Source organism: Gavia stellata, chromosome 14, assembly GCF_030936135.1.
Source record: "Gavia stellata isolate bGavSte3 chromosome 14, bGavSte3.hap2, whole genome shotgun sequence".
Lineage (NCBI taxonomy): Eukaryota > Metazoa > Chordata > Aves > Gaviiformes > Gaviidae > Gavia > Gavia stellata.
The window spans coordinates 19449338-19461587 of NC_082607.1; the positions used below are offsets into that span (position 1 = coordinate 19449338).

At 37.1% G+C, this 12250-nt stretch overlaps 1 protein-coding gene across 1 annotated transcript in view; it reads right to left on the bottom strand.

Annotated features, from left to right (window-relative positions):
• Positions 1 to 2550: 2550 nt before the first annotated feature.
• Positions 2551 to 12250, bottom strand: part of SMARCA1 (SWI/SNF related, matrix associated, actin dependent regulator of chromatin, subfamily a, member 1) — a 37284-nt gene continuing 27584 nt past the window's right edge. The window contains exons 23-24 of the mRNA XM_059824609.1: positions 7481 to 7591; positions 2551 to 6775 (exon numbers count right to left, since the gene is read on the bottom strand). Coding sequence (XP_059680592.1) covers positions 6704 to 6775; positions 7481 to 7591 — 183 coding nt within the window. The 3' untranslated portion in view covers positions 2551 to 6703. The remainder of the gene's footprint in view (positions 6776 to 7480; positions 7592 to 12250) is intronic.

Genomic DNA, 12250 nt, shown 5'->3' on the forward strand with positions numbered 1-12250 from the left:
TGTCTTCCCAAGCTACCTACGCTCCGTCCTGAGGCGCAGGCACAGCTCCGGTGCCTTCGGTGGTAACTCCACTCACTCGGCAGCAAATTGCAGCGGCTATACTTTAAATTTCCGTTTCCTACCAATAGAAATAGATAGATTTAGCCATCAGTCTCCAGGTAATTACACAGAGCTTCCCAGCCCAGCTCTCACCCCAGCCTGGCATGGGAATTGTTTCAAAAGATCCAACCTTTTCCCTCTGCATATCAAATGTCAGAAGAGGAGCCTGCCGCGAGAGCAGCCTTTGCACAGTAACTGGGAATTGTGCCAAGACACCCAATCTGTTAATTTGGACAGGTTTCCAAGGAGCATCCTCATGAAAATATCCATGATGTCAACTGACCCAGCAGGATTTAAAACAAGGCCTAGAAACAAAATAGAAAAGCCACATTTTCATTAAGTGCATCACACATACCCGTGCATCTTCCTGCTCCTTACAGGGACATGACCACCCTTCTGTTCAAATACCAACCAATACTTAAAGTACGTTACAGTAATAACTTGCAGCTTCTTGTCTCTTCGTTTTCCAGCCTCGTAAGCACCGTTCAGCACACAGCGGCACAGCTTGGCATCAGGCTCCAGGGCTGGCCCAACTCTGTGTCCAGAGGGGCCGCGCAGACCACACAGGAGAGCGACAAGTGCCTCCGAGGAGGGTCTGTAACCCCCAGCCAGAGACGTGCACACCCGACGCTGGCCTCGCGCGGGCTCCAGGGCAGAAGGGAAGACCAGATAAGCAGCAGTCTCCTTGTGCCAGAGTACGAGGTACTGAGTGAAAACACTAATCCACGTATTTGAAATCCTATGGGGCAGTCAAGGTTTCCAAGCCCATGAACAGCCTTGTTCAGCTCCAGGACCAGGCACAAGTGTCACCTCAAGACAGCGGGGGCAGCCACCAGCCCAGAGGGCTTCTCCCACCACCCAGAACAGAAACGAGGCAGGCACAAGCCACAGCAGGTTGAGGTTTTTTTGAGAGGAGCTGACTGAAGGAGGGGGGAGATGGTGCAGAGTAGGCAGAGGAACACACGCACGCTCATACCGACAGCCAGGCTAACAGGTCCCCGCAGCATCAGGGCTCTTGAAGCAGACATCATCCTGCATCTTCCCCCAGGTTACACCACACCCAGCTGAAACAGCCTTCTAAGTCAAACACAAACACCCAGAAAAGCTAGTTGGAAACATCTAATTGTTCAGTGGCATCACCTAAATCACGTAATCAGTGCTCTAGTTTGATACTGCTGAATCCAAGATATTAATACATTTACCAATGCAACATTTCTAAGGAAAGAGAAATAACAGAAGCCTTAGTGGACTCTAAACCCTCACTGTGATGTGGTCCACCTGTTAAGCTAGAGAAAGATGACACATGATGAATGCCATTTACCAGACTACTGAGTGGAATTTAAGATTTTGCAGCCTTCAGCAGTGTCCACCTAATTAACAAATGAGAAGATAAATGCAGATGACTTTTCAGCCTGTTTTCTTATGGCAAGAAACTGCTGTGTAGAAACAAAAAGGTCTGTTCCCTGAAAAAGGTGTCTATAGCCAGACCTTCCCCAAAACACTGAATGCATACAGCAAGAACAATCATTATGTAACAATACCAAACTCCACAGCTACTGAGCAGCTCTGCAGACAGGATCACTGTTCCCATTAAAAATTCTGATGTTTGAACAGAGCATCTTCTCCAGACGAGTTGGCAGGTACTGCTTCCAAGAAAATCTTGAAAACAGGAGACTTTAGTGCTGGCAGACCACCACAGAGAATATGTAACAAGTAGAAACTAGCTATGGGATCATGCTCAGCCTGGCACTAAGCAAAGCTGTCTGAAAGAACTATAGTTCTTGCAGTGAACCCAACAATTGTTTTGACCTGCTACTGAGGACAAGGTAAGGCGATCCACATCTCTATTCCCAGCTCCTTCTTCCTGGTCTAGGTGCCTCACCTGAAGAAGAGTGAGATCTATCAAAAGTCACTGTGAAGCAGACAGAATTGCTACCAGCCAATGGCAGGATAAACCAGTCTTCCTGAGCTCCTTACTGTCTCTCCTTTTTTCTAGGGTGTTGTCCTGAGAAAAAAAAGTGGAAAACTGAGCATTTATTTAGGGCACACACCTCTCCAAGCAGAATATCTAGCAAGTCTGCTAGTGATCAACAACTGCAGGGACAAAATTCCTGGTCCCTACCATTCTATGTCTCCTAGACTTAAGCTCTGAAGTATTATATTTTAGTAACACACCAGAGGTATAGAATAACAGAAAAACAGTAATATACTTTAATATAGGATCAACATACATTGTATTATACCGCACTGAGACAACACAGGCAAGGCTGTTACAAAAATACAGGCATTACTAGTATTTTATTTTAGATTACAGGAAATTAGAAAGTTTGAAAGCAGATGTGGAACGGCCACACACACCCCCCTTACATTCAGCTACCATAGCCTGAAGGTTATGAAAGGTACAAGAGCAACAAAAAAAAAATCAAACTATTTTGAACAGTATCCAAGTGCATGGGCCCATCTGTGCCAGAAGTATAATTACCAGAAGACGTCAGGTTTGTATTAATTTTTATTTTCATATATGTACAACTTAAGAAACAAATCTCAATATGAAAAAGTTCAGAAGTTCTCTTTCAACAACACAATGTAGACATACCTTTGAGGCAGCAAATATTACTCCTATTAAGGCTCTTATGAAAGGATGGGTATCATGCAAATGCAATTAAAGAGTACATTACATTTCAAAATGTGCAAACCAAGTTCAACTTTAACTCTTTCAAAAAAAGAACATATCAAACATCGTAACTGTGACCCACCAAAGCATTTACATACATGCTTGAAGCGAAGTACACGGACTAGGTAAACTTAAGTAAATTGTAACAACTTAACCAGATCAGAACTACAGTCAGTGATCAATCCCTTCCAACATCACCAGTGTCAATGTCTGCACCAACCATGTCATTTTACATTCACGTAAACCACTGCTGACTGCAAAATTCCATACGCTTTTTCAACTTGTAAGGCCGACATTTTTTAGCTTTGGCATTAATTTGTGATCACTGAAAGTACTTAATCCCTCCTCTGAACCTGGGGAAGAGGCACGCACAGAGAGCGCCTCTATCATAGCAGTGCACAGCAGGAACTGCAGGCGCTGCAGGAGCTGCATAATGGAAGTTACTTCCATCAGGCATTTAGAAAGATTCTGATTAATTTCTGCATACTGTACCCATTGCTTATGATCTCAAAGACTGAAAGCTGGATTTTTTTTTAAAACCATAACCAGCATCAGCACTAAATCAAACAAGCAATGCTAATGTACAAGAAAGAATTCTTACTTAATATTTTAGTATAGTAATGCTACTTGTGCAAACAGCGTCTAAAGATGGTTGTCTATTACCAGCAGGGAGAAAGCTTCATTCCTTCTCTACGTTATTACAATAAATTGAAATTAAATACAATGAAGATGGTCAGCTGTGTGACTTTATTGTCATCACTAACATAACTCAAAAATAAAAGGACTGATAATTTGAACGCAATGAATATGTGAACAGAAAAAGAACACAGCAACTGTTGTGACCTCTCCCAGGACGTTACATGCACTGCCTGCTGCGTGAAAAGGTGCTAGATGACTGCCTTTTTCTTTCTTCAAGCCTAATGCTAACACAATCAAATTTTAGTTGTCTACTCAAAAGGAAATTATTTTCAAAATTTGGTATCATGTAATTTTTGGGCAACTATCAAATTGCCAAAAGGCCCAGACTTTTCAGAAGTTTTCTATCACATTACATTCAGTGCTTACAAATTTCTTACAAACATTATTCTTCACCTAAGAAAATAGTAGTTAAAAGTAGGAAGATTCCTTTATTTCAGCCCATCTAATTTCGAGTCACAGCAGCATATCATTTAGATACTGCTAGGCACATACTGCGTGTATATCTACAACTAGAACGAAAAAGGAAAAGAAAGATCCATTTTACTTTAATCCTGACCAGCAGCTGTTAGCAATTTTCTTTAGTTATCACTGTGGGACATGATGGATGGGAGGGCTCAATATGCTGAGGAACTAGTATATAGTGTACAAGTGCTCTCAAGGACTGTTGTTCAACAGCACATTCAGTTTAACTAGGAACTACAGACTGTAAGAGATAACAGATAGTTCCTGGGAGCATCTATCATTCTTCAGAGAAGCTGTCTGATCAAGAGGATAATATCTGGAAGAACAATTGCATGATCTTTTGCTATATAGCTAGTATATCATGTCACTGAAGGAGGAGAAAAGTGAACATTAACTCAAGTGGTAACTCAAAACAAGAAATCTGCATTAAAAAACCAAGTTGAGATATTACTATTTTAAGACTTTCCATACACTTTGCAACACAGAGAAACTGGATACACAAAAACATGCAAGTCAAACAAAGCTAATCTACAATAAACAAAACCAGAATACACTTATTTCAAGACTTAAAACATTAAAATATTCATCCGATGCTAAATAAGAGCAATGGAATAAGGTCTAGACCTAGTAATTCAAGAAAAATTCAATTGGCTCTTCCAGCCTTTATTTCCCTCCTCTTTTTTTCTTGTTTTTATAATTTCAGGCCATAAACTTACTGAGTGCAACGGGAGCCAAAAAGCAAATGTAAATAAAGCATCTTCCTCTCTCTATTACTAGCAATGCTCCGGGGATTTGTGGTTGTATATGTACATAGCTGCACAGCCTTTTTCCAGCCCATAATTACAGGGAATGTCCTTCTCCCAAGGATGAAACAGTATGTCAACTACTCCAATACCAAAAATATTATTTGAGAAGACATCCTTCTTTTCTGAGCAGACCTATCTCATCTGGGTTGCATACTCATTTAAAAGTATGCAGTGACACCCCTCACTAACCTTCTGTCTGAAAGTGCCCCATCATTATTAGATGTAGCTCTCAACTCAGATGAATCTCAACAGATAAATACCCTTTTTTATACTACAAGTCTTACAAATAAAAGTCCAGTGAAATAATTAGTAACTTGGTCCCCAAACAAAAGCTCCATTCCAAAATACAAAATCAAATTACTAATCTTTTAAAATGTTCAACCAAGTCATCACATCTATTTTGCCCCAAACCTTAAACACAGACTATCAAGAAAGGTTGGAAATTACTCAATAAGCTTAGAGAGATTAATCCCAGAAAACGTCAAAGACATCCCAATATATTTTAAATAACGTAAAAGAACATGGGCAGAACTCTGTCCTAAGACTCAAAACTTTTTATAAAGTCCTGAATTTTACAAATACGGAAGAAGGTAGCCAATGTAAAGCATGAAATCCAATGTAAAGCATGAAATACAAAGAGTTTAAAGAGGTTTTTTTAATCGCAAAACACCTCAAACCACAGAAGGAAGCAAATTGCACTAGAAGAAATATACAAGTAGTCTTCAAGGGAAGTACCATGTAAAGCACCCTGCATTAATCTAGACTTGACATGAGGGCATGTCTCACCATAGCAAGGTCCATACTAAACACCAGATCAGAGACAGAAGATTAAAGTAAAACATTAGATGTCACAGTCACTGTTCTACTGATCTGGGAAAGGGAAAGATTCCAAGGTGAGCAGAAACTATGAACCTGCTTAATAAAGGCCATTCTTGCAAAGTCAAAAAAATCATACATCCAAGACTTTCATCCCTTCATTAAAATAGAAATACTAAAAAGGAGCACTCCATAACATATCCCCATTGCTTCTGACTGACATGTTGAATCAAAGGTAAAAGCAGAAAGTTAGCAGAGATAATTAGAGCAACAAAGATCTTTTAGCACAAGGCAGCATAGCTGAGCAGCCTACCAACCAGAAGATTAATTATTTTGTTTGTTACTTAAAAAAGAAGCTGTTAGTTGACTACTTCAGTTTATTAGGCATCGAAAAGTTTTCACCTAGAAGTCATTGTGAAGAACACCTCACCCTGTGTTTAAGCATGTATGAAGCCCAGCAGAAAGCACTGATGAAGAAAAAAAATAAATGTATAAGTATTTGCTGACTTTCCTTCCGAACATTTCGGAGAAAAATGTCAATTTAATGCTGACAGCAAACAAGGATGTCAGTCTAACTAGATTTTTTTTTTGTTCTGTCATGCTCCTGATCCTATCTAAGTACTCCTCTGAAAAAAAAAAAATCTGATCCATGATGAAGGCACAATTATACAAACCTTAACATTCACTCTAAATGTAACTATGCAAAAAAGGGAGAGAGGGTAGGGAAAACAAAGGTGAAGTACATTTCTCTTCAAATAATTACGTCAGTTTATTTTCCAACAGCCATATAAATTTAAAATATGAATCAACAATAATACAGCTATAGAATCTAGGTTTTCCTTCAAAGCAGCAGCATATAAAACATATAAAAGCTAAAACCTCAGCACAAGCTTCAAAAAAACAAGGACTGAGTGAATTTTGCCCAAGACATGAAACTCACAAAATACAGTACACAAAAATACTGGAATGCATAAGATATAAAGCTACACATTTTAGGTAAAGAAAGACATTGTAAAGTATACAAAATTTGCAAAATTAAACCATGGGATTTGGGGGAAGTACCATGAATACAAAGAAGTTGGCAATTAATACTTGTAGATGAAGAAAAGAAAGTGGCAGTTTTACATTTAGCATTCAGTTTTCAGGTTCACGACTTCACTTTCTTAGCATCCTTTTTTCCAGAGCTCTCCGCAGCCAAATCTGCTTTTCTCTTCTGTGACTAAAAGGGAAAAAAAAAAATTTTATAAATTCAACGAAATGGTGGCATTAAAAAGAAAAATTTGAAGTGCATGACTAACTATTCAAAAAGAAGATATGACCCTAATGTATTATATATTTCAATTTGGCTTTGTAGGACATAATGGAAGGGGAAACAAAAATCTCAGATTTAGAGACTTAATTCTGCTACCCTTTTTATCTTCTTGAAATCATTGCATGGTCTGAATGGTACAGGTACAGGTACCACACATACCATGATTTGGATGAAAAGATCAGGGCCTTGACTTATACACAATTCTGTTCTAAAGATAACAACTCTTCAAAATAAAAGAAGCACTTCTTATCATTTCTTCTTCCAGGAACTATTATGTAGGGGAGGAATAACAATCTGAGATTAAATTAACGCAAACATATGATGTAAATACATAGGCAGAAGGAGGGTAGTGCTACGTTTTCTTAAAAACAGTCTTCCTCTGCTACTTAAACAAAAGACTCTTCTCAAAAAAAAAAGCCCCAAAATACTATGAATTGGGAATACCTACATAAAATCTAGGAGAGCTGTGAATAAACAAATATTTCAGTTTAACCTCTCAACTAATGTTTTATCCTAAAACAATCAGTGGCTACAATTATCTTTTTCGTTTTCTAACAAAAATATAATTGAATTCCGCCCCGTGAGAAGTAAAATAAGTGCTGCTAAACATACTGCTGTAACTTTTGCTCCTCTTTTCTTCTTTTCAGCTCTTTCTTTTTCCTCAATTTCCATATTTTCTTTTTCTATTAAAGATATGAGAGTATTGCAACGTCTCTGAAACTCCTAAGGAAATAGAAAACATCAAATTCTCTAAATAAATTACACAAATTCTCTCATTTACATAAATATGTTCAAAATTCTTGAATACTTAAGCTTTCCACAAATGTTCAATATTCATGTACTAATAGGATTAGCTTAGTTATTGTTCATCTGTCTGTACCTTAGTGTAACCTTGTTTATAAACAGTGAGAGATTTACTGAAATATTCAGCTTCCTGACAAGGAGTTTTCAGGATTGTCTGTATCTTCCAAACTGACACCCCAAAAGACTGATATGATCTTTCATCTTGTTTAGATGAAGCAAATTATAGCCTGCCAGCATACTATGCCAGACTTTAGGAAAAGAGTATAAAAAAAAAGTATATCTTTAAAGCAAAGAGAAAAGGAATCAAAGCTATACTTTTCCGTGGCACACAGACTAGTTTTTTGTGATAAGACACTGCAAGAGCTCCAAACTGCCAAAAATCTATCCAGTCTTAAATCATGAACTCACTGTTGTATTTTTAGTCAAACAGCACCCAAAAGGTAGCAGGGCCTAAATGCTTTTAGCGTCAAGGCTTCCAAGCCATCAGAAAGTGATCAAGATTAAATGCCATAAGGTCATTTATACATTAAAAAAAATATTTCCAATGCAACTCTGAAAGTATCTGCATTGCAGTTAGTAACAGTTGGCTTGGTTAACAGAACTCATTTGACCTAGTTCCTTCTATCCCATATCAAAAAAAAGGATCTTTTACCAAATACATAATAATATTCATTAGTTACTCAGTATGTTCTATCTACATTGAGAACAGTGATTTCACAGGCTTTTCTTTCCAACTCAAAGCAGGAAGCTTTCTTCTGAAGAAAAGAGCCAGAAAAATATGTCTTATCTCTATTAAATTCAATGAAGCAATTTTTGAACCACAACCTATCCTAGAATTACCTTGTAGCATAAATCTTAACCTACAACTGGTCTATCTGCAATGAATTGAACAGGTGACCTTTTTGCCCAGGAATTAGTCTCTATTTTCTCAGCATCTGTAACCTGTATATTGCCTCAGCCATCATGTTACATGATGGAAAACGATGCAGCCTGCACGCTTTCTTGATCCTGAACGTTCTGAAACAGTCAAGCATATGACTTATCTTTGAAACGTTAATACACTCAAGCTTAACCACATTCCTTAAGTTCTACAGTTTCCACAGATTCCTCTACAAAGGGTGCTCCACGGCCTTGGGTGAAAGCCGTGTAGTTCAGCATGGACACAGAGAATCTTGCCACCACATGAATTTTTTTTTAACCACAAAAGAAAAAATTCTTCAGGACATTTTTCTTTCCAACTCCCTACTGGAAACATTCTCATCTCATGCATATAGTTTTGCAAACAGAATATTATTATGAGCCATTTCTACCACATCCATGTAAAAGTAACCCCACACCCCACAGTACAGGTTCAACCATAACTTAGGGCACCATGCTTGTGCCTTGGAATGTGCCAGTCCTGCTGGAAGTAAGATACTCTCACTTCAACCAACAAAAACCCTCAAATTCCACCCAAACAACAGTTTTTAGATAAAAGGCAACAAGTCTGAGAAAACTTGAGTGCAAGCCATCCCAACATACATTGCATCCCCAAACACAGAACAAAAAAGAGAGCCTCTGTCCCAAAAACCTACACTCTATAGATGAATAGAGATGATAAAAACTAAAGACAGAAGTAGAAAGATGATTGTCAGTATGTCAGAAGCATTTTACATCATTTAAATCTGTCTGCATTGCACTCGAAGACTTAGGAGCTGTAGGTAAAGACTGATGACAAGCTGCTCCACAATAACAATCAGCTAGATCTTTTCTAGTATATGAGAAACTGGTTTGTGTTAAATTCAAGACAAGCAATTAATCAGAAAGGACTAAGAAATAACCTTGATACATTTGCCTAAGGCACTAAGAAAAATCCTCCTCTTTCCTGGGGAAAAATGCTTGCATAAATACATGCATTTATTAAAGCGTACAGGTTCACAGTTAGACTTTTCAGATGGACTACTACTCCAGAACAACATGCTGTGGACAGAGGATGGAATTAAAACCAATTTTTTCTGGAGAATCACAGCAGCAGTTGACAGTAAGATGTGACATGCACACAGGTTTCTTCTACACCTACCATCAGAAAGAATCTGCATGATAAAACCTGCATTGAGCTACTGAGATTTCAATATGGACTGATCCATTCCATTTTATTACTATAAAAATACACTTAGAGTTTAAAATGCCTTGCACCTTTAGAGATGAGATTTTATTCAGTGTGGCCTGATACTTTTCTCTTTAGGATGGAAAGAGATAAGATGTACTTTGCTCACCCCTTCATAGCTATAAAGACTAGTATTGCAATAAATAAGACGGGAGCACTGAACCATCACCTTCTGCATGACTGAAGACAGAGATGCTGACTTGGGAGTGAAAGCAGTCCTAAGCTCTGTAAACAGGCCCGTATATTCCTGCATTTACAAAGGAGTCATTTGTCTCATATTGGGTAGGGTTTGCAGAAAGGTAAAAGAGAATATGCGTAATTTATGACTTCAGAAAACAGATACATGATTCACTACTGTCATGATATTTTGCATTCTTCCTGCATGGACAGAAATAAAAGAACAGTAAAAACTGAACTTAAAATTTATACCTCTGTACCCAGTTAAAAAAAAACTTACAATTTTAGGCACTCTCAACATCTTTGAAAACTTACATTTTGGGTAAACCATCAGGTTTTGGCATAAATAAATAAAGCAGAATTTGTTTTCCAAAGAGAAATCTTCAGAAGGAGAAGAAACAGAAATAAGATGGAAGATAAATCAGCTATTCATATGGAATTCAAGAGACATCTAGTGGTTAGTAGAACACAAAGTTTTCTCGAAGAGCCTGGGAAGTCCTTTTCAGAATTATGCTGCCCTTTCTATCTTGCTTCATATCAGTTTGAATGTAATAAAGGGTAATTTTGAGATCACATGTGAATTTCAGTATTCTAAGAAGTTTTATCCACTTTCACTGAACTTACTATTTACCCCTTTATAAAGATTCGTATTGATACTTGGTTCATTATTCTTGGTATCAAGTGACTTTCCAGCACATTTCTTCATAAAAATTACCAAGCTAGTGCAAAATAGACCCATAGAAATTAATACTTCCACAAATGTCAGGATATCTTAATACATAAAAATAGATCAGCGATTAGCAGTTATAAACTACTAAACCATACATATCATGACAATTTAAAACATTTTAAAAAATTAAATATACGTTGGCAGTGAAAGATTACTTTAGCTTTGTATTTTCATACTATTCTTTTTCAACTGTGTAATAGCAGAAAAACTAAAAATATTAATGTTAATGGATAGAATTTTAAGAGAAAAACATAAGCCAAAAGATTCACTATATTCCCAGTGCCTCAATTTCAGCATTAGACACCACAGAACATATTTCTACACTTTAACAAATTATTCTATCCCCTTCAAAAAGAAAATTATACTGAACATAAGGATCTGCAAGAAGATTTAAACTGAACATTTAACTCTACCCCTGATTTAACTATACATCAACTAATATTAAGTGTTGGGCTACATTTTTAATTTCAAGTACTCATTTCTATAATTTACTTAAATGGATTCCTCCATAGACAACTGAAAAGAAACTTCATAATACTGGAGGTTTCTCTCTTTATGGACATAATTTTGAAATCCAGTATTTCTTCAGACATACATTTTAGCAAGTAAAGCTTGTAATTCTTTTTAATTAAGGGCTAACTGCTGCACTATCCAGAAACTCTTTTAATTGCTGAAATATCAAGTAGAAATTGTATTGCATAATTATAAATAGCACTGGGAAAAGCAAATATTCCCACCTGTTCAAATACACATTTTAAATATTTTATCTTCTGGTTTATTTATTCTTAGCACAGTACCCAGAACACTGAAAGAACATTTTATAAACAAATCTTGAGGCCAGGAAGTGAAGACAGTAAACAATAACACACAGTTGTTCTGCAATTGCTAGACTAAACTACTAAAAAAATAATCCAGATTTGTATACAAAATGACATTTAAGTAACATGACTGCAGCATAGCATTAATTAGAAATTTGCTTACAAGACAATGGGGAGAATCTATGACAGCTGTATAAGGGACAGTGTGCTTCACTTTTGTATCAGCCATTACCAATACAGTTGTGTATTCAAGCAGACAAAAAAGAAACCTTCCAGTTCTCACTCATCGCAAGATGAAGTTATTTCCGGCATTATAAAAAAAATTTGGAACTACATTTTTCCAATATGAATACTTTCACATGAAAATGCACGTGTGTTTCTTACATAAGGTGCACAGACTTAGAATTTTTACTCGTAAGAAAAAGGAACTGAATCAGGGGATATCTGAGCAAAAATTTCAGGGCAGAGCTAACAGCTTTTTATCATTAGAAGAGTCCCTTATTCTGAGGTTGGTACCTACATAGCTTATTATTTGCAACCACCAAAGCCTCTGTCAGTGTTATCACTTCCCACTTAATGACTTTATTAAAAAAGCATGGCTCTGCTCTTCAGACAGAGAAAGGGAAAAAATACAGCTAAAATTCAGGGTACTAGTCTACTTGCTATCAAACTTGTATTATATTCTCTAAGTATGAATAAAATCTTCA